The sequence below is a fragment of the Temnothorax nylanderi genome, unplaced genomic scaffold (assembly GCF_030848795.1).
Source record: "Temnothorax nylanderi isolate EJ_2023f unplaced genomic scaffold, tnyl_v1.0 TNYL_tig0015_pilon, whole genome shotgun sequence".
NCBI classification, from domain to species: Eukaryota; Metazoa; Arthropoda; class Insecta; order Hymenoptera; family Formicidae; genus Temnothorax; species Temnothorax nylanderi.
The window spans coordinates 1,015,739-1,039,676 of record NW_027249077.1 but is presented as its reverse complement, the minus strand read 5'-3'; the positions used below and the strand labels follow the sequence as shown (position 1 = coordinate 1,039,676).

Sequence of the window (23,938 nt, the reverse complement as noted above, 5' to 3'; positions counted from 1 at the left end):
AAATTCAACGGAAAACTGGCGCAAGCTTATTTCGACCCTCCAGATAAGGGCGCATAATTCATGACGAAAGAAATATGTACGTGAGAACGTGAGAGAGATAGAGAGAAAGAGAGAGGGGGGATAGGGGGAGGGAGAAAAAGAACGGAGGAAGGAAAGCACATTTTCGGCTGAGATATGCATACTACGGTGACACGAAAGATGAAGCCAAAGGAGCTTGAAAGAGATTTCTCGGATTTCCTTAAGCGCCTTATATCTTCGTCCATTTCTTATCCAGGGTGCGTTCCTCGGTGCCAATTGTCACTTGATATATTCAAGCGAACCGGCAAAGAGTTCGGCGAACGTGAACTAGAACAAAATGTACAGGTAGCAAAATAACATAAATGCAAGACGCGGTTAAAACAGTTAAACAATACGCACTAAGTTACGAATGTATCTCATTAATATACACCTACTTAGAAATAAAAATATATATTCGAAACTATCTACATTTATATCTTCAATGAAATTCTTCGATAATTCTGATAGACGCTGCGGAATAATTGGGAAAGTGAAAAAAGGGAACAAGGAACGCCGAGAAACTATGATGCGACCAGTACATTCGTAGCTACCATGTGTGCGCGGTCGACGTGCGGTTTCTGTCAATACGAGTGGATAATTTTCTTGTTTCGGCATAATGAGACAGAAAATCGGCAGAAGAAGAAGCGAGCAGGCAAACAGACGGGCAGACAGGGTGGTCCAATCTTGGATTATTGCGGACGCCGCGTCTGGAAAGAAGACAAAGCGCCGGGTCTCTTTTCTTTTTCGACAAAATGTGGCCTTCGAGTGCACGCACACACTCGGCTTTGCGATCTAGCGTGGCCGAACTATCCTTTTCTTTCTTAGAAGCGAATATGTTTGCGTCCCCTGTGTAATGACATTTATTTCGCGTTTGACGTTGGACAGGACTTATCGTGAGGACCTCTTTTTCCGAAATTCACGACTGGTGCACTTTCCGAGGTCCCCACGAGGCTCCGTTCCACTTCTTGGAGCGAATAACTCGGACACGAGTTTGACACAATAATAGTTAAGCGTGAGAAATAGACGCTCTTGAGCCACCTGCTTCTTCTTCTCTCTTTCTCTCTTTATCTCTCTTTTTTCAAGTGTTGATTACTCAAAAGCGGTTCTCATTTCTGAATATTTTTCGTGGGAAATGTGTTCGAGTCTTCTCACAGATATTAAAGATCTCAATCCGTTATTTCGTAAAATCAACGCAATTCTTAAATATAATTTTTGGATGATAAAAATTCTACTGTTATGTAATCTGCAGTCTCGTTATCTGCAATATCCGAAGGGAGAGATTATACGCTTATGTTTCCAGATTGGCCTTAAATACTTAGAGATTCATAGATGCACGGTCGTTCGACTGTCATGCAAATCAAGAAAACTGCCGATCGCGCGCGAACATGATTTATATCGGCGATTATACTCGATCCGCCTGCTTATCGGCGGGTTAAATGTGTCACGCATCAGGATCCGCCGTAGCATTCACGATTTGACGTAACCGCGAGGGGATCATTGGGAATGCTGATTGGATCAGAAATAAACGCAAAACGGCGCGAGTACTTTGCTAAAATTTATACTGCATTCGTTGAATATTTATCGAGCGCATTTAATAATCGTTATATAAGCGTGATGTTCGGGAACCATTGGGAAAGTGGCGCCTTTAACGACGGAACAAAAGGAACTTCGCGGAGAATCGCTGACTTAATTGCCGGCATTTAGCATAATAGCTACAGCGGGCCGGACCCCCGTAGTTGAACGAGTCTTCTTTCCCGGCATTACCGTTGTAACCAATTATTGTGCGCACGTCCGACAATGGGCTCTACTGCAATATTAACGGCCGGACACGGGCGATAGGCACGGCGCGAAATATCGCGTAAAAGTTCCGACGTACGTTTCCACCTCTCTTTCCTTTTCGCGAGCCCGACCCTGCACTTTACATCCTCGCTCGTTATTTCAGTCGGAAATACGCGCGGTCATTCGTCCAATGCATTATTTTTGGCACCCTGGAGCTCCTCGCTCTCTTGTACGGTGCAAGGTGCGTGCCTTAAAGTTACAGCGTAATAAAAAATTTTATGGTAATATAAATTAGAAGTAACAACTATCAATTTTCAATTTTTGACTCCTCGGCGATATCGCCGCGATAAAGTAAAGACATAGGGCAGAAGAAAACAAATTATGGCGCGATAATGCCGCGAGGAAACAGAAAGAGACGTGCCCCGCGCGATTATCATCGACCTCCCAAGTGTTTCCGAATAATGTGGCATAAAAAACGGAAAAGACGAGGGGGCCAGATCCTCGTCAAAGTCACGCACGGACTTAAAGTGAGGGTTAATGGAAACGTTAACGTCGGCACGAAACGCTGTCTTCTTCCGAAAAGAGTTTCGGGCGTGATATCTTTCTTTTTTTGTATGCACAAATTACACGGGTGCTGCTCCGCGGCGGGAACGGTATCCTCAAGTCAACGTGCCATATGCAGAAAAGATTTTGTAATAATTGCCTCGTCAAGCGTATAAGATTTCATATTTAAATCTTGTTGATAGCCTCTAAAATAGTCTCTCTTTACGATGTATTCTATCAATATTTTAACATCGTATTCGGAAGATTACTTATAGAATTAAAAGTTGGAATAAGAAATGAAAATGTGGAGGGGTAACAAAAAAGATTTATATCATACATATATCACTGATATAAACATAAATTAGTCATTAAAATGTAATTCGCGATACTTTCGGCATTAATCGCACATCACTATGTTACATTGTGAACAAAAAAAAAAATATATATATTTGCACAAAGCGAATATATTTTTTTATTATTTATTCGATAACCGTAATGTTTCACAAATTACTGCAACAAATAAATTTCGAATGGCGAAGGATTTTGACAAATTCTGGACAAATACCGAATTTATTCTATGTGATTCACAGATATTAAAATATCGAGTTAATTACAACTATATTCTGATGTATTTCGCGTTCTTAATTTAAAAAAGTTTCAAATTATATTTTAATCAAAAATTCAAAACACGATACAAGGTATATTGTACGGCAATTGAACGTTAATTTATTATTACACAATTTAACCCAACAGTTTTGGGATTCAACGATATCTATTCTCTCGGAATATATTCGAATCTCATGAAAACTGGTACCGCTCTCTTTCAGTCTCTCTATATTTATGGGATTTCATCGAAATAACTCGCGCGCGGCAACGGTAGAGTTTATTGACCGATTTCGTGGAGCTCTTCAAAACAATTCTGCTCCAATATCATCGATAAAAATCGGCGCGAGAAGCTCATCAGTTTCGTGTGTACATACACTTTCGAAAATATTGTACATGCCGGATCGTCACGGGCATACGATCGCGTCGCACAATCCCAGCACGTATGCACTTCGCTCGACATGCATAGACGATTCATTGTTCCCGTTTAATTGGTTTTCGCTTGCAGTCCCTACAAAAATCGCGCGAAACTCCAGCCGCGTGTCGGTCTCGATTGACTCCGGAAAAAAAAATTTACCTTCCTTTCGGCGAGCTCTATTTCGTTGGAGATCCAGGCGATGCTGCGAACACGAGGTTCCCCCGAGTTTTCGCGAGATTGCATTTCGCGTGCATCGCGGCGCGATGGAATATGCAGAAATATACGGGTAGAGATGCTCCACATGGGCGTCACCGTCGCGTCTCCCTCTCGTATAGATCATTTCACGCTCGAGATTATACGTTATGCGTCAATACAAAAAACGGGGCACGAGACGGACCCGACTTGGTCTCGCGACGCCTGGATATTCTCAGCATTCCGATGAGCGTAACAGGACTTCTCAGATAATCCATCTGTCGCGCCTCGATGCAGACGTGATGTAAAAAGTAATTGTCTCGAGTGAAAGAGTATGGGTGAGTGAGTGAGAGAAAGAGAGAGAGAGAATTTAATAAATTATATACTACATATGTTTTTATAAGTAAATATATTAACAAATATATATTTTTCTGAGATTACTATTTCTGTTAAATTCTCCATGAACGCACCTTGCAAGCTTCAATGTATGCGACAGCACATGTTTTAATAATGTTTGCCGCCAAGGCGTTTTGGAATATGAGGCAAATCAAATATTAACTATTCCGTAATTGAGCGAAATTTCCAAGGCTTCCCTCCCGGCACCCTTCTCTTTCTCGAAATAAGCGTCTTTCATTAAGGACGAGTTATTCTGTAGCTTTGTTTCGCCGTCGACGAATTCGCGAATTCCAAGCACTCTCGGAACGGGTGTCATTTGCCCTGGCGCGCCTTTCGAGAGGAAAGTTTATTTTCGATCGCCGTCGCGGGACAATCGTAGCGGATATGCCTTCGGCAGCCGGATTTAATTAAAACTTTTACGACAATAGAGACGACGACGACGAAAATAGAGGAAGGGTGAAATAGAGGAAGACCTTACCATCGACTAATCAATTGACATCGCGGTAATCAAGGAAAAAAAAACGTCATGATGTCTCAGTGAGTTAGCAAAGAAAGAGAGAAAGAGAAAGAGAGAGAACGGGAAAAGGGCGGTTGAAAGGCAAAGGGGAAGGCGATAATGAGCGAACCGGAAGAGACCGATATTTATCGAGCTGCTCTTCCGGTTCCATACGAAACGAGCGGAAAAGTTTGCCTTTGTGCCGCTGACTACGGCCGAAGTGCAACGCGAATGCATCTATACGCGTGCTTGTGCGTGTGTGCGCATATGCGCGCATGGTGGGCTGTTTAACGAGCATAAAATTGGTGGTGATCGATCGTGAAAAAGATCGAGCGGAAAGCTCTCCGGTGAGCGGCGACGAGGATTTTTTTATCCGGGAGGGTCGACGAACCGTCTCCGTTCGCATCGCGAAATTGCAGTTCGCGCCGCGCCGTCGAGGGGAGGGTCAAGGGCTCGAATGTTTAACGGCGGGCTCTTAAACAGGCAGTAAAGTGGCGTAATGCGCGTCTGTCGGCCAGAAGTTGATCGATGATTCCCTGGGACAAAGGGCCATATCGATTTTATTGCCTAGAACGTATCGACGAGTCCGGGACGCGTATCATCGACGATTTTACATATTCTTCGCACCGGCTGGAAACCAGTCTGGCGTCAGTTCTAAATGAGTCTTTCTCCAGGAGAGGAGAGAACAGTATAAAATAAAATGACACCGCCGTGCCAGACACGCGGAATAGCCCCCGGCTAGCCTTAGTGCTCGCGGAGTGTTTCTACAGCGATTTGATGAAGTTAAATCGTCATTTAAATAGCACATTACGCCTAAGTGTGTTGTGGGCGACGTGATAAATCGTGGTTATTTCATTGAGAACAGATAATCAAACTGTGCGTGACAGGGGAAAGCTATGGTCTTGCGCGTAATAAAATGTTAGCGAAACGGAATAAATTTCTCTCGCTTCGTATAAATTTAACATCCGTTAATTATTCGAATTAACTCTATCCTATCTTTTTAAATACAACATAAACATAAAAATGTAAACATAAAAAATTATAAAATTGCTAGTTCTTCTCTGGTGAAATCAACACAGGTTTAATTTCTTTCGAAATGAAGTTAAGAACAATATATATTCTCGACGGTGAATTCTAACAGTGGATGTTACGAAATAACACCACACTGTGCAGATTCGTTATTACGACACTGCTGTTACGTCGTCTATTTTCCCGACTCGGGAAATTTAGGACACGTAGGTGTGCAGCTATCAGAGCGATGTACTGGCAAGTACCCTAGGCCCGTAATAAATAGTACAACTTCATCTCGCGCGCCCCTAGTAAACGTCCGTAACTTATGCCGGTAACTACGCGGACACGCGCCCTTTGACGCGGCGAGCGGCTTTGAAGTCGAGAACCCGGGGAACTTTTCCTAGAGCGCGATCATTCGTTTCGTTGGCAGGCTAGACTCGCTTTTAGCCTCGGTCCGGCGAGTCAGAGACAGTTCGTCGCCGCCATGGCGCGATCGAGATCGTGGACAGATCGGGACACAACAATACAAATAGGTCCTCGAGCAAAGAGAAATCGCTCCGCACCTTTCCGAATAGTTCGATCCGTTTCGTTTTATTTTTGTCGTTTTCCCTTTTCTTCTTTTCGTTTTTATCTCTTTTTTTTACTGTAATTTACCTTGCAATAGGACGGCAGGATGTTTGTTGGCCGAATGTAATTTCGGATGGGACGACGAGCTGGAAGTTTGGTCCTTAGGGGAGAACAAGACGCACAACAATTAATATTCAGCAGGCGCGCGTTGCATAGTCACACTTTATAAACGTCACGTACATGGAAAACGTCTACACGCGGAAGGGATACCAAAACAGGGAGGACAGCCGAGGCCTTTCACCCCTGCGATCCTTTTTCGACTGCTGGCGCAATTTAAAGCGGAGTGGCGCAGTTCTCGTTACGAGATAACAACGTTCTTTCGTTGCGAGAATTTATTCAATCATTGTGGAAGTGGCGAGAAAGTATCGGTCTCGTTAAAGTTTTATCGAATAAAAAATATTCGTTTCCAAATAATCTTTGAACATTGGAAAAAAGTCATACGCGTTATAGTTATATCTTTTGCTCGTAACCAAGTTTTCGTTTCTAAACTGCAATCAAATCACTATCGACGCAGGTTTCTCCCTAACTTCTCTACGCAGGAGAACGTAATAAATCACATACACTCCTGGTTCACGAGATGCACATCCAGGCGGATATAACGTTATCCACTTAGGCTAAACTCTAAAGCACCGAGTTCTCCCGGAGGCCCAGAACAAGTTTAAGCGGGAACGAATTTCAAATCACGGATCTCCAGAGATTCTCCACTTCTATCTCCCTCTTTCTCTCGTTTCACCATGAGAAATGAGAAGGAAAAAAAAAGATCTCTGCTAGTCCGCGAAGAATATAGTAGATACACGTATACAAACCAGCTGCGCTGGTCGTGATAAGACCCTTGTCACGTCTCTTCCGAGTCACAAAATCAAACCAAACATCGGCCATCGCGAGTCGCGCGTTTAAGGGCGCTGAAAGCGTTCCGAGAGGAGGGCCCCTCGCCGTCGACGGGGCCCTCGAGAGTTCGTTCTTCAAATGCGTATAAGGAGTGCGTCGAGATGTTATTACTACAAATATTATCTTTCGGGACGTCCCTACTCTCGGTTACGCCCGCGTAGAAGCACAGGTTTCCACACGCGCACTTTCGGGATCCGTAAGGGCTTTCTTCCGCGGACGACCCTTTTACTTTTGTCGCCCTTTCACTCCCTCGAAGAAAGTCACTCCTGAAGATGACAGAGCGTTTAATCGTCCCGGCCGATTATCTTCAAATCTCTCTGTCTCTCTCCGCAGTCGAAGCGGGATTGAGTTAAACCTCGCGTTCGTTAAAGTTTACGTTAATAAACCTCTTATCGTTATTTCTCCCGTGGAGACATTTGACCACCGCGTACGACGCACTCAAGACACACAAACAGCAATTATGACAAATATACGAACGAAGAAACACTTCTTTCCATTATCTCTTTCCCTCTTACTAACACAAACCGGTATTATAAACCGTGGCTCTCAGCCGGTTATCGATCACACTGATTTATCGCCCATAATCTGTATCTGCAACGCTGGTAATTTCACTTTATAAACGTAAATTGTATGCATCTGCGAATATCGGGATTTTATATGAATTCGCGTGCATTATTACCGCGGACGGTACATCGTACGACTATAAATAAATCACGAGCGCAATGCCGTATTATGCAGCGTCGAGTAAGCCAGATACGCATTTACATTTTCGCAGTTATTACGAGCCTATTTTGCGCAGATTACGTTTCTCCTCGCTTTATTTATACGTAATTATACATTTGCTTTATGAAGTTATCATTTCATCGAGATGGCGAATTTTTATTTACGGTTAATCGTAAATCCGAAATGAATTTCTACATCGCAATGTAAAATATATGTCAATTGACGGCACCGGCCAGATATACGTTTAATTTGAAATATGTGAAATATTTCGTTATCGCCAACTACGTGACGTCCACATACCGAATGAAATTGCATTCATTTTTCAGACATACCGAAAAGCTATATCGCACGAATCAATGGGCACGGTGTGTTTTTCTTTTCGAACATTCCTGTAACAGGTATAAAGGAAGCGATATAATTTCTCAAAGAAAAGATCGTAAAACCGTAGTAAATACGTAACAAATATTTTTCTTTGTCTCTGTCTGAAACACGCAAGATTTTGTACCGAAAATATTTAGGCAAAAAAGATAAGAACGGGATTAAATCATAAAACATCCTCTAACAAACAAACTATCTTTCTTTGCACTGTAAATGTGCATTTTTTATCGAAAGGGGATTGTCAAGCGGTACGTTGGATGTGTATTTACGATACATTTGTTTGCGCGCAGAGGCATCTGGAAAACGAGTCTAGGACTGAATGGTCGAGGGAAAGGCACCGTTTTCTCAACATCCTTGGAAACGTGTCTTCGTCGGAGGAAATTGCGTGTCTATCACCTCGTACAGAACATTTGGCGCGAAGCGCGCGATGCGCATACGTATCAATGCGTAGCGATTCTCGATCCCTTCTTCACGATGATCACCATTCAGCAAACGCGCCAGGAGTTAGCGTCATCAATGGAATTCAATTTCGGAATTCTCTCACGAATCGATCCGTCAATTAAAGCTTTGAAAACAATTACTCCCAATCTGCATATTGAAAATAACTTGTCCAAAATACATTGAAAGATAATGACAGATAAATAAAAACGTAACGGATAAAGCAAGCTTTTAATGAAGACATTGGTTATGAAACGCTCGAGGAAAGAGCCTCGTAAAAAATCCATACGAGGCTCTTTAATATCTTCGTTAACGGGACAAAAGTGGCATGCCTAATTATATTATACGTAATCATAGAGTCGCACGATAAGCGACTATCTAATGCTGCCGACGACCTAGTGTCCACGTTTTAAATTTGATTGCGAAGAAATGCAAGGAGAGTCCTTCCTGCGTCCATAACGGCACGCGGTCAGGCACTTAATGGGTATGCGAGTATTTGCCGATTTGCATTTATATTTGACCGACGCAGCGACGCGGACGGCGGACGCTACTACGAAAGGCGCCGCGGCGCGCGCCGTATAAATGGCCGCGCGCATTTTTCCGACCGCCGCGCCGTACGGCCTTTATCACCCGAACCGGAGTTTTACGGACGGCTGGAGGCTCGCCGAAAATAAAATCAAGCCGCGGCGAAATCAAAGTTCGTCTAAAAAAATCTCAATGGCGAAACGAATCGGAATGGAATGGAATCGTTCACGAGCAGAAACCTCTTCCGTCGCGCTTGCTCGCAAATTCAATTTATATCTTCGGACAATCTACAACTATAATTATCAATCTATAATTTTTATCAACCGTGAATTAATCCCAGATTCAAGAAAAGATTGAGCTTTACAAAGGGTTTTAATTGTCAGAAATTTTTAGCAAATAATTATAAGAATAGTTATTATTTTTTATCCTAAAGATTGCTAAATAAGGTTTATAAATATTGTCTGGAAAATACATATATTCTCTCTATAAAGATATCTTTCTTGTAGATAGATTTCTTTACTTCCTATATATATATATATTCCGATCCCTGTTCTCAACATCCGCTTCCTGATCATTCCGCCTGGCAGTACACATATTTTCACGGGCGATTCACTGCGGAGACGATACCCATAAATCGTCGCGTGTATTTCTGGACTTTAATCGATCCGTGTAATAATCAGTCGATTTATATTCCGGTGCGCTTTACGCCGTGCTCACAATCGGCAAATGCTTTATTGAAACGAATAAAAGAATCAAGGCGCGAGTTTATAACTGCTGGAACACACGCGTAGATTATACGTAGCGCCGACAATAAACGACATGTGTATTTAGTTCGGTGATTGTACAATTGATTCGCGAACAGATTATTACACGAAGCTGTTTGTTTTTTAACGAAAGTCGCTAGTCGAGTATTGGCGTTAGCGACGATAAAGCGTTGCCATTTACACAAATTATCATTTTTCTGCGTTAAAGCATTCGCGCGTAGATTTATTCGCGATCTAAATATAAATTCTTTTATCATTTATTCGTTCTGTCTTTCCGATGGGAAAGCGGCAAATGCAATGTTCCGCGTTCACTGAACTTGCTACGTTTATTTACTTTATTTCAAAGTAGGCAGTTATATGAAATTCAACGTCGGACAATTCTGTGTAAAAATGCGCAACCACATAAAAATATTCCGATTTCAAGGATATTAAAAATTCGAATTTATTTCATCTTAAATATGAGGGTTTCTCCCTCCGTAATATTTTGTCATCCTTTCATCCTATTGAAGATATGACCCTAGAACGTCTAAGGAGAGGGGTTTTTTATTTGATATAAAAATTCGAGTTTAATGCGCTAATCCTTTTGTGCCGCTTTTCGATTTTTTAAGATTCTTAATGCATCGCATCGCGACGTTTCGCAATAAATCCACATTCCGCACGACAAATCCTCGGCCGAAAAAAAAGCGCGAAATAAATTCGCCCGAAAGCCGCTAGTTTCGTATCGCAAGATACACCGGTTCTTTTTTTTTCAACTTTTCGTCGACGACGGAAGAAAAGGACATGGCAATGCGTATCGCCACGTGCATTACACGCGTGGACATTCACAGGGACAGTACAGCAGTCCCTTTTCCCCTTCTACACACTAGAGGGAAAAAAAGAGAGATTCGGGGAACACGAGGGAGGAAGGAAGAGCGACGACGGACGGGCGCGCGGGAGTCGGAGAGACCGAGACAGGTTCGACGAAGAGAGCGAGAGAGCGCGTGCTGCTCCGAAGCCCTATACCCGTCGGTCGAAAGAGAGCTCGGTGCTCAGTGCTACGATGGTCACCAAGCGGACAGGTCGCAGCCTCTCTCAGCCTTCTCCACTACGGTCCATACGCCGGTCCTCGTCCGTTCGCCTCTCTCGTCCATCCGGCCGTTCGTCCGATTGTCAAGCGAGCGCTCGCGTCTCGCTTAATCGCGCCTAATTAAGACGAGCCCGCGTCTATCCGGAGCTTCGCGAGTGCATTGCGCGCGACGCACTGTCATTGACCGTCTGCGGCCCGTGCGCTCGCCGTAAATCATCGGGGCTCTTACCCGCGGCGAAGAGAGAGAGAGAGAGAGAGAGAGAGAGAGAGAGAGAGAGAGAGAGAGAGAGAGAGAGAGAGAGAGAGAGAGAGAGAGAGAGAGAGAGAGAGAGAGAGAGAGAGAGAGAGAGAGAGAGAGAGAGAGAGAGAGAGAGAGAGAGAGAGAGAGAGAGAGAGAGAGAGAGAGAGAGAGAGAGAGAGAGAGAGAGAGAGAGAGAGAGAGAGAGAGAGAGAGAGAGAGAGAGAGAGAGAGAGAGAGAGAGAGAGAGAGAGAGAGAGAGAGAGAGAGAGAGAGAGAGAGAGAGAGAGAGAGAGAGAGAGAGAGAGAGAGAGAGAGAGACTGTCGGGTAATTGTGTCACGGTTGATGTACGGATTTATTTTCGTGCGCGGTAGAGACTTGCCGTTTTCATCATCGTCGTCGTCGTCGTCGCCGTCGATGACTCGCCGGAGTCACCGTCAGAATCGTCGTCATCGCTTCGTCGATTCTCCTATCCATATCGTGGCGATACGATTATCGGCTATTCGCAGGCCTGACGCGCGTGAAAGCGGTCGGGACGAAAGCTCTCGAGATAGAGCGCTTTATCGAGACGACCCTAAGAGCCCATCAGTAAGTGCGCTCCGATGAGATCAAAGGACCGATAAGCGAAGCTGGAAGCGGATGAATGAGAAAGAATAGCGCGCGCGCGCGCATGCCGACGGAAGAGACGCGTGATTATTCCCGATGATACCCGCGAGCCACTGTGAAGAAATCGGAGCGCGTGTACACCTCTTCGTGGACGCCGGCGAGGAAAGTTCGCACGTGCTTCTGCCGCAGCCTCCCACCTCTCCGTGCGAAGCACGTGGTCGCCGCCAGGAGACTTCTTTCCACACGACGTAAGATCAAAGGCGCGTGATTGTAGTTACTGCTGCGGTTTGCGCTGTTATCCGCGCGTTCATTGAAGACATGGATGCAAAGACGGCATTAACGAAAGATAAGATTCTCCAGGTAATTGCGATCAAAATTTTCATTTTTTTTTAACACCAAGATTAATTATACTTTTCTGGAATCAATACTAGATCTCGAAATAAAATATATAGTAATGTAAAAGAAAGTATTAGAAGATTCTTTTAAGATATTTCTGACATCTGTATAAGGCAGCAATGTGAATGGCCTCACCAGACTGCCTTGGTTAGCTGCTAGGTCAGCCGTGTAATTTCTGGGCCGTACGTAATTTAACGCAGTTGCACTTACGTCACGTGATTACATGATTTCCGCGAATATCCGCGCTTCGCTGTTTATTTCGATTGTCTGTTCCATTAAAGGGAGACGACCATAACTCCCGTTCCGCTTCCCGCTTTGGCATTATGAAAGCCAAAAGTGTGCTACGTTTATGATTAAACGACTCGTTATTTTGGATATTTTATAATATATAAACAGATAATGATTCCCGGATTATGGGATTTTTCGTTTTAAATATTTGGCTCGACTGTGATTTCGTTAAACGGCTGATAAAAACTTAAACCACGATCAGGAATCACGAGATAAGAATATATACGAGCGATATTCTGTCAGCTGTTCAGGCTAAACCGGTGATAATGTCCCGAGAGTTTAGTTATCTGTCAGAAAATATAGTGCCAGTGAAAGTAGCCAGAGTTCATTAAAGTTGAAATTCTATTTTTCGGTTATATCGCGACTTTTGTCGTATTTTTATAGATATTATTGATGTTCAAGTGGAGAGGTTATCAACCGGCCGAATCTTCCGGCCACTTGCGTCAACACTGATCGATTTCATTCGAAGGCAGACGTGCCTTTCACGATACACGCCATTCGCGCTAGAGCTCACGTGCAGACATACAAGTTTCAAACCGAAAGAGCCTCGAAAAGTAATTATGCAACGCATTCATTACGAGAACAGAAGTCGAACAGAAACGTACATTCACTAAAAATAACGTATCTTGAAATAGAAAGATGCGGTAGTACTTTCAACTTGAAAAAAGTACATGGTGCCAGAACAAATATGTTGAATTTTACACAGCAAATCAGGAACGTTACTTTTACAAGCGAAACATATTGCTTCGGTCAATTACGTCATGTAATTAATACGGCCTGCGCTACATCCGCCTCGCTCGTTTCATCTCCGGAAGCTACTTCCCGCGGCGATGGATGTCGGGGGGGCTCGAATCTTCTTGCTTTATCGCTGACTTAAGCACGGATCGATTCGCGATGAGAAATTACGCGCGATAAGACACGCTCTCGTCTGGAGCATGTCGAGAATGTTGTGTGCGTGTTGTGTACGTATTTTATGTGTATGTATGGATGCGTTGCATATGTACGTGACATTCTTGTCGTGTAATCCGCAGAGTTGACGTGCGCCGAGTCACCCTGAAGGATCTTTATCCATTTCAGTGGGTTGCCTTGTCGGAAATATCACTCGACGAGTACTTCCTATTATGATAAAAGATATGTGCGTCGTACCGAGTCCGTGTAGATTTACAACTTCTTATCCGTTGCTTTTAATCCGTGCAGGACCCGGATATTTAGAGCAAACTAATATTTACTACTATACTACTCGTTGATAAGCGGAAATCCGACCGATGTAATAGATCCGATATCGCGCTATTATTAATGCCTTAGGCTACAGTTAGGAATGCATTACCATCGCGTGGATATAATTTGCGTTATCATAATTTAATAATATTTCTCAAATACCTCTCCATATCAATTTAAAGCGAGAGTACAGTAAACTTTGGCTAATTCAACCCTTTGATAATATGGCTCGTCCCGACACTGTCGCGGGCTTCCGCTCTAGACGAAAAATGAAAAACGAAAAACATCAAAAATTGGTAAATGTCTAAAAATGGAAACTGCCCTGTACATGTAGTTGCAAAAAGGCAAACATGTATTAAAGACTATTATTTTTCTAAACATAATGCCCATTTTCACCAACGTCGTTTAACTTTAACATAGTTTAATTCATTCTTTGTCTCTTTCTAGCAGCCCTCCTTAGAAAGAGACGAAGAGTGAGTTAAACTAAGGTTAAAGTTAAACGACGTTGGTGAAAACGAGCATAAATTGTTTTATACCAAACACCAAATAGTAGTGCAATACATAACTATATGTATTTTTTAAATTTAATATATGTAATAAGTTTAATTATATAATATATACTATGACAATTTCACATATTATTTAATTTATCTCCTATATGTATTTCGTATATTCCAATAATCCAGCAAATCCATTAATCCAGGCCCTACCTGGTTAATAGTGTCGGATTAGCGAGAGTTTACTGTATATCTATTGTTTCTCATAAATTCATTTTAATTATCTAAATATATTTTGATAATATTATACAATTTTATGTTTTTGCTACATATAGTAATTTTTTTTTTCGGCTAAATTTTCGTGTTACGTAAAATGAGTGATTTTAACGAAAACACACACGGCATTCTCGCTTAATATTCTAAAATGGGCTCCCCCCCGAAGACTCCGCTTAGGACCTAATAACAGAGTGATGTTTGCAAACTGGTTGTTGGAAGAATAGGATACTGTTCAGCATAATTCGTCCCCTCCCGTGAAAAGTGGAGCACGTGCCTTCGTGCATTTTTTACGAGAGTTGAACAAAGCAACAAAATTTCTATACAGTCATTCGAATGGTTCAGTCAAGTCGTCTCCTTTTTTCAGCTACCATCAATAATTCGTCATTTAGGTTTTTTCAAATTTACAGAAATTTTTCAATTCGTTAAAAATGCGACAGGCGAGAAAAGTCACTTGGTATTACTAATGTGTCAATGGTCGCAAGTGTTTGTGAGTGCCATCGTGTGAAAGAAGAACGAGAGGGGAACACACACGAGAGTCGAAAGAGCGCTTTTATTAATTGATACGATCTTTGTCTCCGAGGCGCGACCACCACGAAGACGTCAGCTGTGAACAACGCGTCGCGATAGACCGTGCGTAATGTGAGAGGGAAAAACTTTGCGCATCCCGTTGCGCGATTGCGGCGCAATTTGCCAATTTTATGCACACTTCGCGAATAATGATCGAAAGTAGAACACGTGACCGCGGCGCGGCATTGTTCGCGACGTGACAATGGAATCGAATGTTTTGTTGGGGATAATAGAGCGCGTGGCCTACACGCTAATGAAAGGGTTGCACCTTTGAATACATCGAATGCATATATACCGGCGTATCTAGGGCTCAGCGGTGCTCAGATCGCGTATCTCGAAGCATGAAAGGATGGACCTGGGACGGAGGTCCACGATCGATATGCGTTCGACGTCTGGGCGACATTTTTTTCCGTCCTTCTCAAGCTTTGGACGATTTTATTTTAATCAGACGCTCGGTTTTTATTTCACCGCATAACAGTATTAACAACAACACGCGCGCATTAACGACGAACGTTTCGCGTCGCGTGGAAAGTTTTAAATTTCCCGTACACTTAGGCCGCTCCCAATTTTTCTTTTATTATTGTCTCATAAGGTGATTTGATGCATTAAAAAATCAGCTCTATTATGCATATCAGCCATGCGTATGCAAAGCGTAGCGATGCATGAAGGATTATCTTTACTATGCATATAAACGTTGATTACCCCGGCGACGCATACAGGTCTCCGTGGTTCCTGTTTTGCAATAAGAAATATTCAAGGCTGCTGATCGCGGACAGTGTATCAGGGCCACGTAATGCATATCAATGTCGAATGAGCACCGCCGGTCCTGGACGGGCGCACGCGGCACGTCTATTATAACACCCTCCGAAGCGCGCCGAGGCCAATGTCAGAGTTCGAATGTATTCTTTAAAATGCTCATAGAACAATGGTGGCCGGGGTGTCCCGGGGTGTCCTACGGTGCAGAAGTGCCACTGCACATTTGCAAGTCCCGATTGTACATACGGTATACATACGAATGCATGCGCGATAGTCGTACAATGCCGAATAGAAGAAACTAAAAGTGCGATTACCATTGAAGAGCGAGGACCGAGAACCGAGAACCTTTCCCGCGACAGTTATCTCTCACTGTCGTTATTACTCATTGTCGCCGCTACGTTGTAGGTCGAAGATGCATTCGCGCATACTGGAACGAGCGCCTAGAGGAGAGGCCTAGTTAAATCGTTCCTGACCGGGTTATATCTTGAAAGGGAAACTTCTTAACCTCTCGACGTTAGATGTCGCGATAATAACGCGATAAACAGTAATTTTCTAATACTTTGTATTTCTTTCATAAATATTATAAATATTGATGACGATAGAAATATATGAGAAAGTTGTTTTTCCGAAAATATACGTGTCAAGAGAAAGGTATCTTTATGAGAATGTACCTACATATTACGTCTGTCTCGTGCATTTATTAAACGTTTTGTTAGATATCGTGCGGTGGCACAGATGATGTTTTGTCGTATATACGAGACATATTATTTATTCACGTCGTCGCATATTCTACGTTCCACATTTAGAATATCCCGTCTACGGAGTTAGTGAATGACTTCCGTTGCTGCGTGAATGTCGCGTTACGGGAGCACATTTCACTTTATCTCCGGCTTGATGCCGCGAATCAAACGTCTAAAACGAATGACTTGCTTTCAACGTGAAAAAAAATGTTAAAAGAATTGGTCTCGCCGAGCTTTCAAAGGCAAAAACGATAATCCGAACGAAAAAAGACCGGTGCATCATAAATTCGAAGCTCGTTAGTTCCATTAAAATTATAACACCTTAATTTCTAACGATTACAATATTTTTAAACATTTTTCACATATGTAATATATGAAAAGAGATTGATATTAAAATTTAGAAGCGGGATGAATTGTTAATCGAGGCTGTACAAAAGCTGTCTTTGACATTTCTGGGAATCGTAAAATTTAAGTCAGTCGTGTCTCAAGAAAAGGCACTGTTTACGTATAAGATTTCCGTACTTCAATAAATCTGGCCTGAAGAAGCGGTTACAAGAGAGAAGTAAGTAGGTGTGACCTGCAAATATTTGCTCGACAAGGGAAAAAGGGTGAATATCCACATGGTAACGCAATGCTCAGCACATTTGTACAATAAATGTAAGACACGTTGCCGGATATCGGATTGCTTGTCCATCGATTATTTTTCGTCTTTTTAGAACGCTTTCGCATATTTTATTGCTGAGAATTCTCTCTAGAATTATTTCATTTTATCCGTAAATAAAATTATAGATAACAAATAAATAGGACGCAAGCGCGTTTTGTGTGCAAAGGCCAAAATATGCGTTTTTGGGAAATAATGGACGATGAGATTAAACTAATTACGTTGGGTTCCACGTTGCCTCTGTCTGTTAATATTGTATCACTGAAAACAGCACGAACGTCATTTACACAACTCTCGTGTGTCCCAGTTATACTATAGATATACCGTGCTATCGTTAATATCGTTATCAATCTTTTTGTGATACTATATCGCATTTCTCTTTCACAGCACCGTAATATTCTTAAATATTTAGTCATTTTCGTCAATATTTATATTTAACTACATTCACGTGTTATTTTATCGGACATGCGAGAAGGCGTTTTCTCGAAACAGGTCTCTAGTAGCCAACGCAAATAGACGTCCTCTTTTCTAGCCCGGGACTAGTTTCGAATTAACGTCAAGGCACTCAAGACGCTTCTTGATAACTCGATTCAATACTGAGCAGTTGTTTCGTATCCACGGTTAGTCAGCGTGAAGCCTAAATTTATTTTTAAACGCTTAACTCGCAGACGTCACGACCAAACTGGAAGCTTCGGACATCGTTGAAATTCCAAGTCACTCGCTTCTATCGCAGTCCGCTCTCTATGCTTAAATCGACGCTTCGCTATCGCGATTACCTTAGATTGGAACACACACAATATCCTCCGTGAATCGATAAATATTTCAGATTGCGTCATTTGAAACTCTAAACATCACAACGTTTTATTATCTTATATATATACACAAAGAAGTATGTAAAAGTTATGTGTTATTTAAAATCAAAATGATGAGAAAAAACATTTTGATATCTACTTTCGCGTGTACTGAATATTCGATTCAGTTTGAGAACGATTCTGTTTCACGTGGGAACAACAATGTAATTGGAACTCGAACAGCTCAATTCCGAATATCGTCCGTCCGTTTCAACATGTAAAGTCGCGAGATGTCGAAATAGGACACCGAACTGAGAGACAAGGGGTCGACAGGTCAGAAACGCTCCCCTCTGCACGTATGCGGTTCGTAGGGTGGTTACCGTAGAAATGCAGCGAAAGGAAGGAGATGTGTCGCCCCACAGAGAAATTACATCGCGTTACATCGTATCACGTGCACGGTAAGCGATACTCTCGGCGATACTTCAAAGTATATCGTGCCAACAGGACGCGATACGAACGTAAAAGATCACTAAACGCAATATAATTGGGGTAATTCTAGAGACACATTTTACATATTATTGCGATATTGTACATTGCAATGGAAATTCGTACTTATGATCAATGTAGATATTGCAGATCAACAAGAAACAAAAAAAGACATCGAATGCAGACATCGAATTCTAAAATCCAATATCGCTGCGTAGAAAAGTCGATGAGGAAGTGTCGCGACGCGGAGCGACCTTTCGCAAGCGCGCTATCGCGCAAAATCGGAACAGGGACCCCCGATGAAATACGGTCCGTGCATCCTTCGCACCGACTCGACTCCGATATCCGTCCGATACACGTCGATTCCGTCGCGCACCAATGAAATAGCGTTCGCACCGTTACGTCTGGCGCGTATAAGTCTCCAAACGCGCGATTAGTTATCAGCGGCGGCCACCGTAGACACGAGAGAGCCGGATCAAGCCGGATTTATTCATGGATCACCACGCGCCACATGGACGGATAATTCTCTCTCTCGCGTGTCTGGTGTCCACCTCCTTTTCTCGACTGACTCGCGGCGCGGCGTCGGTTCTTCCACGTGCTTTCTTTCGTCGTGAAACCAGTCGCGCAAGCAGGCCAACATGCAACGGGGTTGAGATAAATATTGCCGACGAACGAACGCCGCCCGCCGTGAGCGAGATGCGAGGACGTATCTCTCTCGAGAGAAGGTTCAATTGTGCGCATCAATGGATCGCGAGCTGTCTAGAAGCGAGTATTAGATACACGCGTGGCACGTGGCATCGTAGATTTATTCTTAGCACAAGCTCCAAACGTGCCACCTGAGATTCCTCTCCGAAGAAGAAAATACAGACGATTGTTTCAATGCTACTTATCGAGAAAATTGTTATAAAAGATCTCGAGTGATACTTACAGAATGAGAGAAAAAATATATTTAATTGGTTAAAAAGTTATTACTATGTTAAATTCTTAATATAATTATTTTAATAATATTTTTATTATCGTTTTCAAATAATTATAATTTATAATACATTTCTGTGATTCTAAATTCTGTAATATTCTTTCATCTAATTCCGTATGGAATTATGTATTATTCCAGTGTCGTCTAAATTAGGAAGGGGTTTATTGTTTTGATAGCAGCATCTTGAAACTGTCTCGAAATAACGTTCGTGTCGTGTCAACCTCGACCCCTTAATAATCCTTATAACTGAATGACGAGGAGAAATAGAAGGGGAGAGAGAGAGAGGAGACGTGCGCTGGGAACGTGGAAGAGAAGAATGAGGCGAGTTCACCCCGTAATACTGGAGATCGTGACTTACATCGAGTTCTGGTCATTACCCGCGAAGTTCAAGCCCAAATGCATCGTGCATCCCGGGGATTACGGGGTAAATATGCCTTAAGCGTTCGAATCCGCTTTCGCGTCGATTCATAATTTCACGAGAATTTATTACCGAAGCGAAGAAGACGAGACGCGTTCTCTTTCCTTTACTTTGGTCTTTCTCTCTGTCTTTTTGCCTCGACGTTTATTCACAAGATTCATGCTTCGCCCAAGTCTTAACGATTCTAATCGCCATTGATATAAATTGGTGCAGGTTACAACGAAAATGAAGATTAACAATCGAGCAGTTCACATTAGAGAAGTTTTACAGCGCAATTTTTCTTCCTCGTGCAGCGATTATAATCATGTTAAGCGAACGATTTAATGCGGAACTAAGAGAATTTATTTTCGGTAGTTGGATCTGAATCGGCCCACCCTCCGCGATAAATGACTGTTCAGGATAAAACGCGATTGTTTAGAAACAGAAAATCTGTATACGGCTCGCGGCGTACAACGCAAATGATGCGCGTAACACGCGTTTTATCGGGGCGGCCGTTAAAACGCCAGCTGGAACCAAGTGTTCGCGCTCGAGCTCACTTCGTATAAGCTGCAAAAGAGGGGCGGACGCGCATAAGTTACTCTAAGTCATCTTTTCGCGCGGTCCCCTTGAGACCGTAATGTCGCGTGCGCGAGCTATCACCCGCGCGATAAATTGCCGTTTCGGAAAAAGAGGAAAGAGAGCGGGCGGACGGCGATGAAATATGACGGACAAATTGGCCGGTTGCTCTAGAAGACGGTCGCACTTGGATATACGGTATTCATAGCCACTTGACCCGAATGCACGCGCGAAAGGCGCGGGGTGGCGAGCTTGGAGACGCAAAGAGTAGCCTAATAGAACGTAAAGTATGGGATGTAAGTCGTATTTCATGGCTCTCCTTCCGTGCATCTCATCTCGCCCTCGGATAGTCGAATGGAACGCATCTGCCAGCTGTCCCTTCCCTCATCGTCCCGCCTTAACCTGCTTCCTTCCGCGTGTCTCTTGCCGCGCTTCTCCGCCCGCGCGCGACGAAAACGAAAATCAACCCTGCGAGTATCGCTGCCCGGATCAACGACTCGCGCGGACGGGAATGGCGAGAAGGAGTGTTGTACACCGCTGCTTCTCTTTTTCGGAGCCGAATCGACTGAGCTCTATCGCTTTCAGCTGTGAACGCGAGCACGTCGAAAAAAATTCCCTCTGACACGTCGTCGTGCTGGCGTGATGAAAGAGATAAAGGCGAGGGGACGATATATAAAAGAGCTGGCAGGAGATCCGAACGCTTCCTCTCAGCGCTTTTAATTGTCTGCGAATCTGCGCTATCGCTACGAATTTTTTGGATTAAGACCAATATTTTAAATGGAATTTCAATAAATTTAATAACAAACTTCGAGAGAGCATGTCGACTTTGCGTTTAAATTTGCATAGATAATCCTCAAATATACGGCAGGTTAATTAATTTCGATGAAGAGTATTATTAAAGTATTAAAAGAATATATTAAAAGACGGACAATGGAAAAAGTTCGCTGACAACTTTTAACCTCGTCGATTGTGCGAATGTCGTCAAATTGAACGCCACGGAAATATTAAATCGTTAAAATTTCGTCCCGAGAGAACAGACGATAGAAAGAGAAACATTACGGTTTTACGGAAATAGCGATGTGGAATAACGTTGCGAGAAACTCCGAGCTCGCGAGCTGAAATTAAACTTTCTAATGAATGAACCGTAGTCTTGGCTGAGTAATGTAACGCGCCGCAGTTGCGCGTATATGCATGTATAATTAATGGCTACGAGTTTAAAGACAACTTTGCGTGATTAAGCAACGCGAATGCGAGCGCTACAGCGCGCCTGAAAAAAACGACGGCATATCCCGACCGAATTTGCAGGGCTCTCGTTAAATTGCAAAAGTAAAGTTTCGAATTCCGATTCGAACGTAAAGCCACGAATAAAATTGCTTTCCAAAGATTTTTTACGACGCCAGGAGGTTGCTCTCGAATGCGGGACGTTAGGTGTTGCTTCTTTGAAGGTTTCTTTCGTGCCAACCCAGCTGCGGCGAATGAAAGAGTTTCTCGCTTAGCGAAATTCCAGAAATTAAGTGTATCACGCGCATTTTGTTTCAGCGGACGCACGCCTCGCGCGAGCGCCACAACGAGTCTTACATGAACACCGGCGAATGATATCTCCGGTGTTCATTTCGCCTCTTTGTGTTTTCGTGCAAGGCAGAAACGCTTACGTTAATGAAATCCGTCCGTGGAGGATCCCCTCGTAAAGGCTAGTAAAGAACGTCGTGGCAAAAAGCGTTGAGATTAAAAGTTGCTACCTCTCGAATCTTGACGTGCCACTGGACGCATTCATTAAAATATTTCCGCTTTGATTAAGACTAATAAAACATTTTCTTTTAATTATTAACCTGAAAATCTCTTTATAGTAAGATTATTCCATTAAAAAATCAAGAATTCTATGTACGGTGCAAGGATTAATTTCGCGAGAAAAGATGGTAATAATAATTTATTTACAATTTCTTTTTTTCTTTCTCTTCGCGAAAGAGATACGTGAGTGGAACGACAAATGCCGACGCAGCGGAGTATAGCGTGCGTTGCACAATTCTATTATAATTTGTCGTAATTGTCGCACGTGAATTAGTGCAGTTACGAGCGTCGCATCCACGGACTTAAGCGTCGTGGATGTCTTGGTAAGAAATGTCGGAACACGCGGATCGATACTACACAAGCGCGCGTACAAAACCTTTTATCTCACACTAATACGTACGACACGTAATACGTTCTCATGAACGTCGCGCGCGGATTAATCACGTCTCTGTTTGATGTTTGCATTGGAAGTGATACGCCGCGTAAGAGACAATCACTCGCTACCGCCTGATTCGCCGCGTGTACAATCACGGAGATGCTGGGTTTATCTTTTGTTGAAAATCGGCACGATACATAGAGTTTAATCTAGAATTATTAAATTGCCAAGTTGGAAATTAATTACGTCAAGTTGATAGGGGAGACCCACAGCGGCTTTGGCGCAAGGAGAGAATATCACGGGCAGGATTAAAAAGATCCCCTCCTTAGGTCGACGATATATCGTTATACACCGCAGTGTACACTTGAGCCTGTATATCGCGTTATTATTCCGCCGCTCGTCCCCCGGTGCAGTGATAAAATTCTAATAGCGCGGTTATACGTAGGTCGATTCTGTGTGCATTTCCTCTCGTTGGTAGAGATCGCACACGCGGCTTCTCCCATTTATTTCTCGTCGGCCAGAGTACGGAGCTTCCCGCCTTATCGCAAAAATCAGTAATTAAGTTACGTTTCCCCCGGTACCCTCGAAGAACGAACGCGCGATGAAACGATTTCGAAACGGCAGCGGCCAACCCCCTTTTAGCTCGCGGCGCGGCCGTTCTTCGTGACTAAGGGCGAGAGCGGGGCATCTCTTATTAAATCTCGGCACGAAATTATTATTAAGCGTCTTGCACTATCCATAGGATCCGCCGTACGACCGCCTTCCAGGCGCACGTTGCACAGATTTACTCGCGACTATAAACGTTCTACGCTACGTGTGCCATGCTTCTCGCGCGATTCGTTTACCGCGAAACTCTCACGCGCGGGATTTATTAATTTCCGGATTATCCCGCCCGCGATTTCCGTCTCCGCGCCGTACAAACGCGATTTCAATTAATCAATAACGAACACAATTTCCGAGACGAGGTAAATGCGACCGGTGTCGAATTATAAATTCAGAAACGCGTACACGTGTCGAGCGTTTTCGTGCTTTTACCGCCCGCTCGCTCGCTCGCCGTTCAATTAGCCGCGCAGCCGATGGCTGTGCAAAAAGGCCCGTTTTACTCTCGTTATCTTTGGTTCTGCATTTACAAAGAAAAAGAGCGGTCAAAGCGAAATTTATAGTACGAAGCGTTTTAACGACGTTTTTACGCCGCTCCGCTTTGGAAAAGATAAATTGCGGAGCCGACGCTCGCGACTCGCGCCCGTTTTTATCGATATTCCGATATTCCACGGAATATTGTATTACCATTTCGAAACGTAACAACGAAAATATGATATAAACCATACAACTCGTCGTTATTGTTACGTGAAATTATTATTTGTATAAAGAAATCTCGCGTTTCACGTTTTGTTGCGCGC

General features: G+C 43.2%; 2 protein-coding genes across 7 annotated transcripts in view; one reads left to right on the top strand and one right to left on the bottom strand.

The window, feature by feature from the left end:
- Positions 1-23,938, bottom strand: part of LOC139768262 (mediator of RNA polymerase II transcription subunit 20-like) — a 79,415-nt gene that overhangs the window by 37,984 nt on the left and 17,493 nt on the right. The gene's annotated exons all lie outside the window — the stretch shown is intronic.
- Positions 1-23,938, top strand: part of LOC139768259 (facilitated trehalose transporter Tret1-2 homolog) — a 65,152-nt gene that overhangs the window by 26,403 nt on the left and 14,811 nt on the right. The window contains exon 1 of one of the 6 annotated variants that reach the window (XM_071698269.1): positions 11,427-12,109. The exons of the other annotated variants lie outside the window; for them this stretch is intronic. Within the exon in view, the coding sequence (XP_071554370.1) occupies positions 12,068-12,109 (42 nt within the window). The 5' untranslated portion in view covers positions 11,427-12,067. Of the gene's footprint in view, positions 1-11,426; positions 12,110-23,938 lie in introns of those variants that run through there. 6 annotated transcript variants of the gene reach the window in all.